The sequence below is a fragment of the Merops nubicus genome, unplaced genomic scaffold, assembly GCF_000691845.1.
Source record: "Merops nubicus isolate BGI_N331 unplaced genomic scaffold, ASM69184v1 scaffold27527, whole genome shotgun sequence".
In the NCBI taxonomy this organism is placed as follows: domain Eukaryota; kingdom Metazoa; phylum Chordata; class Aves; order Coraciiformes; family Meropidae; genus Merops; species Merops nubicus.
In genome coordinates, this window is record NW_008620028.1 from 591 (window position 1) to 8,464 (window position 7,874).

Genomic DNA, 7,874 nt, shown 5'->3' on the forward strand with positions numbered 1-7,874 from the left:
CAGGTATAGGCAGTCACGTATTTTGACAGACAGAGCTAGATGGAGATAGCTGTCTATGGCTTGAACAAGAAACTAACCAAGATAGAGCCCAGCTTCCCTGCATCTTGTCATCTTCTAGAGGGAAGGTGCAACCAGCAGCGCCTAGTAACGCTTCATGAAAGCCTTTGCAAGGCTGAACACACTGATGTTCAGATACGAAGGAGATGGAGGGCACACAAACAACAGGAGAGAACAGCTCTTCTACCTCCACACCTGGGTTTGTTTTGAACACCAGAACACCCTCAAACCATTTTCAGCATGTGAGTCAATGCATAAAGCCCCACCTCACCTGGCTATTTCTGCTATCTCTGCTGTCTGTGCCATGAAGTTGTAGGGGTCAGGGTGGTCATCAAAATCTTCATCGTCATCCGTTTCTCTGCCGTTGTGCTTCTGCTTGTTCAGCCCAGAGCCACGTATCCTTGGTGTTTGTGTGGCTGTTGAAGTATGGGAGCGTTTGTGTTTAGGGGAGCTGTGATTTGAGCCATATTCCTCCTCCGAAGTGGAAGTGTAATCTGAACCCTGTGGTCTCCGCCTTGATGCTTATAAAAAATGAATTGGTTTCAGATCAAGGAAACTAGTAAAGATTAACTACAAAAGGGCAAAAAGGTAACACAAAACTAGCCCAAGAGACAAGGAAAGGAGAGCTTCTGTGCAGATTTTAAGTTAAACAGCACATTCTCAGAGCTTACTTCTAAATTGAGCATTTTCGTGGCTCCCGTTCACTGTACAAATTTGGAGTGGGAAATTCCAATGGAAGAGCAAAATGACTCTGTTAACTCCAGTGTAGTAAATTATTACCACAGACTTGGCTTTCCATGCACAGAAGCTCTGTGTATAAACAGCACACATTTTTAGATTCCTCATAGTCCCACAAGAGTCCTTTCTAAAAAGAGCCCAATTTTCAAGCCTGCAGACACCTTTCCAATTAGCTGCAAGTACAAGCAAAAAGAGGGGGCTTTGGGTGAAAAACCAGCCTACAGTGCTTGGTGTTATTTGCTAGAGTCCACTCCCCCATGGTCACCTCCTGCCTTGCAATTCACCATCCATGACACTCTACAAGAAAGAGTGGTCACATGGTCAGGACTGGCTCCAGTCCCTGGAGCCAAGTGGATTCTGCCCACTTATCCCTTAACTGGCATTACAAATCTGTAGACACCCAGGTCCTCCTTGCATGGGAAACATCAATATGTCTTTATCTGAAAACTGGGCTCCCAGTGTTTGCTGCCTCACTACACTCTCTATAGATACCGCTTCGTTCCGTTCTGTCCTTCCTTGGAGAATGAAGACCCACCAAACACAGAACCAGTCGAGTTATTTAAAACTGCAGCACCTAAAACCTTCACTGAGTTACCGAAATTACCATAACACTGAAACACTGTGAGCAAATTAAGCCAGTGTCATAGATCACACAAACAAGAACAACAAATTTGGCGTGTAAGATGCAGGTAGAAACTACAGATAATGACTGTATCGTGAAAAAAGTCTTCCTAGACATTGCTACCTCTGCTACAGCTATATGAATGTCTTGTTTTATGATTAAAATATAAATATGTATATGTTAAAAAAAAATTTGCTCGTATTCCATCAGTAGAGGTTTTTTTTTTTTAAACACAGATTTAGAATCAAGAGGTCACCCTGTCAGTGAACAGCAATTTCAAAATGCAGAGCCAAATTTTCCATCCCTGTACACTAAGGGAAATCAGAATCAACTCCCTCAGTACTATTCAAATTATCACCAAGTAAACAAATCCTGTACACAGAGGAGCAGGGGAGACAGGTTCCTAGCTTTCAGAATTGGTAACTTTGATTATTCTGATGTTATCTGTGCGTTTCACATAAAGTTACTTCAGATGACCCAACAATCTCCTGCTGTTTCTTGTCTTACGGCCAGATAGTTCCTCCATTAGCATGATCAACTTTCTCCCACTGGGAGAGCTGGAAACTATTGTGGTTAGCTGAACACTTTAAGAAATCCTTGAATAAATCAGCCACATCTCCCTCTCTACTCCCAAGGCCTTGATACTCAATGCTTTCAAGGGTTATTATCTTATGCTAAAAAACATCTTGATGGCACAGCACAATCATTTAGTTGATCAGTATTTCACTTTTTGTTCCAGGGATGGGGTGCTAGGTGTTGATTCACTACAACAGCATTGGTAGAGGAATGTGCACCACACACTTGGGACAGCACAACAAAGCATGAAGTACACCAGTATACTTAGGGCTTGTGCAAGGTCCACAATCCTATCAAGGAATTAGGAGGTTAGTATTTTAAGAGCAACTAATTCAGGGAAAGGATTAGCATTGTCTGTTGCAACTATGCACAAGGAAAGGTGTTAGAATGCTACTACGGAGCTCTGGAAATCAAAAACCAATTCATTTAAACCAAGAACTGGCCAACACTTATTTTTCTCCAAATGATTTTTTTTGGAGTCTGTGGTCCAAGGACAGAGGGGTTGCAAACAGTGCCTCCTCTTCAGAAAATTCAGACCACATTATTTTGCTTTAAATTTGTTATTGTTTAAAGAGAAGTCAATAATAGCATCATATCAAAAAAGGCAAGAGAAGAGACTGTACATACTCTTTTAGCTTATTAATATTCCAATTCACATGCATTTAAAAATGTGTAAGAAAAAAAATCATTAAAATAAAAGGGAAGCTGGATGCACTAAAACAATCCAAATCAAAACAAGCAGAAAATAACGTTTTTAGCATGCAATAAAAATGAATACTGAAGAAAGGCAAACATTTCAACTGTATGAAAATATACAAAAACAACACATCCAGAACTCTAAGACCCAAAATGCAGATCTGCTGAAAATTACGTCCCTCTGAACAGGCCTGAGAAACCCAGCCAAAGGAGTTCTCCCTGTCATTCCTAAAAACCTAAGCAAACAGATCTGCTTTCCCACATCCATGGAAGGTCAGGGACTACAGGCATAAACCAGGACTTAGGCCTAAGGTGTCGAGGACAATCTCTCATTAGCAACTACCATCTTAAAAGCTGTCATCTGCATTGTCCCCACCTCTTAATTGAAGGCTGATTTCATTATGGCAAATGTTGACGTTGCAAGGGTCTGTTGAGTGCACAGCTACAGGGCAAGACAGCCCCCAAGCCCCCACCTCGTGGGAAACTCGACTATGCATCTGCCTTACCTATGGCCAAAGGGAATGAAAACACAGTAGCAGGAATCTCTTGGGGCAATCAACATGTAGTGTCCAGCTCCACGTTTGCATTTACAGGGAGAACAAGAGGATGGCCTTCACAGCACAAGTACATTTATTTCCTGTTCTGTTTCAGATGACTTCAAACCTGCCACCCTGGGCAACATTAGCTGTCATCAACACCATTATAAGCCATCTGCAGACAAACTTTGAATCTTAGAAGTCAAAGAAAAATAGAACAGAATTCCACCACAGAAGTATCTCACTGGGTGTGAGAGCTGCTCTGCTGTCTCCAGACCCACAGGATATCTCAACCTCCATACCGCTCGTTAGCGCACTTTTGTACTCACTGATACGGCGCTCGTGCTGCTGAGACACCAACCCCTGGCAACCACACACAGCCTGTAGGTAAGAGAGGGGAGCCAGGGAGAAGCACAAAGCATGAGCACTTACTGGACGAGGAGGAATACTTGACGCTGCTTGAACGGGTATGGCTGCTGGGCCGGGGCGGCGCCCGCCGTTTTCCTGGCTGCCGCCCTCACCTCTGAAACGCCTGTCTTCCGATAGGACTCCACGCTCCGGCCCGAAACCCCCCCCGGCCTCGGCTGCGCCGTCTCCGAGTCGCTGGGCACTGTGAAGGAACCCGCCCGCTTCCTCGGCATGGCGAGGATGTCCAGCCGGGAGAGCTTCTTCGTCTCTGTGGACTGCTTGGAGCCTGGAGCTGCCGCTTCGGGGCTGGCGGCCGTTTTCTCCGTGTCGACGCATTCGTTGTCCGAAGTGTCTCCCAGCCGAGCACGACGCAGCTTCGAGGCCCTCGTGGGCCGCGGGGTGGATAAACTGTTGGAGCGTGTGAGAACTTGCTGAATTTTCTGCACGTTCGAGGTTGTTTTGCTCTGGTCCTCCTTGGTGGCCTGAGTGAAAGGTTTTCTTCTGGGAACCGGCCGGGTTACCGAGTTCTCGTGGTCAGACACGACCGTGTCAGGGACTGGCAAGTACGGCAAGCTTGAGCTTCTCTCATCATCTGTGAAGTCAAGAGACCCTCGAGTCCCAGCGCTCCGCTTCATCTGGAAACGTTTGGCGGCCTCCGTGCGGTTCGGCGTCTCTGGTGCCTGCGTCTTCCGCTTCTCCGTCAACCTGTCCCGCGCGCTGGGCTGCCCGCACTGGTCCTGGATGGACGGCGTGGAGGAAGATTTCTCCTTCTGCAAGCTCGCAACTGCTTTGCGTTTCGGGGCGCTCGTGGGGACGTTCTTGCCGCTCACCAAGCTGACAGTGCTGGCAGTGTCCACATCCGAGTCCCCTGACAAGGAGTCCTCCAGCTGACCAGCAGTTTCCGAGGGCTCCAGCTGTTGGCTTTGACCACGTAATTTGGCTTCCAGAGCTGCCAAGGCAGTTTCAGTGTCCTTAAGGAGAAGATGAGTCTCCTGACCCAAGTCCATACGTGTTGACCGAACAGCCTCTAAATCTTTAAGCAGAGGGTGACTTGAAATATGTGGGAGTCTATTTTGAGAAACACCACTGCTTGATTTATCTTTGGTAAAACTTTCCTGTCTAACAAAAGATGATGTTTCCTTTCCTGCCATGTTTTCTTGATCTTGAGGAAGACTCTGATGAAGGGAAATAACCACTTTTCCAGCTGCATTTATGTAAGCACTAACATCTTTGACTGGTGGCTTTCCAGGAACTGGTGTGCCAGCAGACTTGAAGGAAAACTCCTGATCCTTGCCCTCTTTGTCTGCTCGAGCATGAGACACGCTCAGAGAGATCTTGGATGGAATCCCCGCATCACTGCTGTCATCACCAATGTAGAAAGAAGTAGAAACTGGCTCACTCACAGCTCTCACGTTTGAGACTCGGGAGGCTCCTGGCTGTCGACTCTCTGATCTTGAGTCTTCCCCCATCTGCTCTAGCGTTTTACTGTTCTCTTTATATTTCTTGCCTTTCTCTGTGCTGAAGCCATCATCAGATCTGCTGGCATCACTGAGGCTGTCTGGATCCAAGTCTTCTTGGATGAAGAGGCGGGTGCTGGGATCGCCATAGGCTTCCCCAGAGTGGTCCTTCACGATGGTCCTCTTGGCAGCCTCAGAGTAGGACTCCTGGCAAACCAGGACGGCAGCCGTGGGGCTGTCCGACTTGTCGCTTGGTGGGAGCTGGGGAAGAAGGCGCCTTGTCCTTAAGGGTACTGTGTTTTCCAGTTCCCCAGGTTTTGGGGCTACACTGCTTTCTGAAGAGAGTTAAGTGGACAAGAATCAACTGTTGTACAAATATACCACTTATTTATTTATTTAGGAAGAGCTTGATCCTGCAAAGTGCAAGTTCACAAAAGTACTCACAAGGTATGTGCTTAGAACTAAGCTTCTAGGCAATGTAAAGATCAATAGGGCCTGAGTGGTGCTCACTGCCTCAGGTTTAGCAATACAGACATTACACTTAATTCCTTTGCTGGATCAGAGTGCTCAACATCTTCCCTCTCTCAAGGTAGGGTTTCAAATTCACCCTCCCATAATATACCTCTTAGGACAACCACACATTTTAGAATCTAACACCATTGCTGGCATCTACCTACCATAAATCAGGCCACAGGCATGAGATGAAAAGCCATCAGACAAAACACTGCAGTGATGCAGTGTTTTAACTGCCATTTTACACAACACAGCCCATTTGACTAAATAGATGGTGGTTTTCACAGTACAGGTTCTCATACAATCCTATTCCACAGCAAAGTTTCAGGAAAAAGACTCTGCAACAAGAGGCTCTGAATTAGAGCTCACTGCCCCAGCATGGGTGGGCTTATCAGTACTGAGACACCTCATGGAAAAAGCACTTTTACTTCTCCTTTGCTGCTGGTCAGGACTTCATATCCAATAGTGCCTTTAAATACCAGGATAACTGGTCATTTGACTCCAGTAGTATTTCAAACACTTCAGGGGTCAGGTTCTCATACAGTGTGAAAACAGTGACAATGACCTCTGAAACAAAAGTTTCTTCTAATCTTTACTTAAATCTATCTATAGCTGTGGATGGCAAGAAGGTAATGATCAATATCTCCAACTAAAGAAGTTGAAAATGTTTATAAAAGTCAACAAAGCACTCTTCTCCCTTTCTCCCATACAAACAGGACCATGGGGTCTATAAGCTGTCTTCCCAGCTATGATGGCAGCCTGATCTCCTCCCACTCCCCATCTCCCCTCCGTCCCCATTCTTCTATGCTGATCTCCATGCTTCAAACCTGCCACCCAACTGGAAACACTAGAACAGCCTAACATTCTCAGAGTCAGATACAGAAGCACACAAAAAAAAGCACAACGCAACAATTAAGTCCAAGGCAACTTGCAAAAGGCTTTTATCTGGCATCATAAGGCAGTCTAAAGAATCTCTACTCAAGGCTAGTTAACACCCAAGGCCCTTACAATCTTCCTTCTTCAGAGGTACCCTTTAGTCATGTCAAATATGACATTTAAGAACTTCTTGAGCAACTTTGAAATGCAAACCAGAGACTCCCTCCATCTCTTTACTCCACTGGGAACAATTCACTGTCCTTCTCATTCCCAAACACATCCACTAAAACAGAAAGTTAAGCCACAGCCACATGCACAGGTGCCCTTTATTTGTACTTTTCATCCTGGCTAAATTTAGCTACCTTCAAACAGTAATGTCAGGATAAGACTTACCTGCACCTCCATCACCCTGCCCAGAGACAGATCCTGAGTCAGAGTAACTGTCTGCAAGGCTCGCCCACCTAGACACCCACTTCTGACTCCCTTGAGATGATGCAGACATCTAAAACAAGGTGGAAAAGCTGTTATCAGAAAGAGGGTTTGTAAACCAAATTCTAGCCACAAAATCTCTCCTCTTATACACACACTACTCAGTCTCCTCAAAAGGGAAACCAATCTATGTATCACATTCCCACCCAGACAGAAAACCCATCTACACCTCCACCACCCCAGCAAATCCACCTGGACTGCCCATACCTGCGCATCAGCCTGAGACCCACTCACAGCTTTTGAGGCAAATGCCTGGAGCAAAGGTGACTTCTGACTAGTGCCATTTTCACTGATTAGATGCTGATGAGAACCAGAGTCGTCCTTTTCACCTTTAATTATTGGTCTAAAGGCTGAAGAGATTCTGGTAAATTCGGGTGACTCAAGAACACCAAAAACCTGAAAAAGTGTTAGCATGGGAAAGATTAAAACCCAAGAAAACAGAAGGTTATTAGCCCAAAATCCAAATCCATGAAGCATTAGTCACGTGCAAACTGTGATCCCCAAGGGCCAGAAATACTTGCCAACTCTTCCATACAAGCTATGTAAATCATTCTGTTCTGTACCACAGTAGCAGCTTTAAACACTAATTTGTAGAATCCCACTCACACCCACCTTTCCTCTCCCTCGCTATTTCAGTATGTTGCCTTTAACAGTAGTAACTGTACTGAAAAGGAGTCCCTCCGAAATTTAGGATGAGTGTCAGAAAAGCTCTTTACCAGCTCATTCACAGCAAACTAGGAGAAAAAATCAGAAAGCTCCATCTCCAGAGTCTTTCATAGACTGTAGCAATAGGTGGGCTGAGCTAAGCAGCCTTGCACTGCCATGTGAGGACCTGGGAAAGGATGCACCTCTGAGACAGCTCAGTGTTTGAGCTAGCTGGCCAGATCCCCTCTGGAGATAAACAGG

The 7,874-nt window shown here is 45.7% G+C and overlaps 1 protein-coding gene across 1 annotated transcript in view; it reads right to left on the reverse strand.

The window, feature by feature from the left end:
- Nucleotides 1-328: 328 nt before the first annotated feature.
- CEP170B (centrosomal protein 170B) overlaps nt 329-7,874 on the reverse strand; it is a gene marked incomplete at its 3' end in the record, with an annotated part of 42,553 nt that continues 35,007 nt past the window's right edge. Inside the window, 6 exon segments of the mRNA XM_008944004.1 lie at nt 329-473; nt 3,604-3,606; nt 3,658-3,695; nt 3,697-5,425; nt 6,873-6,981; nt 7,176-7,364. Of these exon segments, the coding sequence (XP_008942252.1) occupies nt 329-473; nt 3,604-3,606; nt 3,658-3,695; nt 3,697-5,425; nt 6,873-6,981; nt 7,176-7,364 (2,213 nt within the window).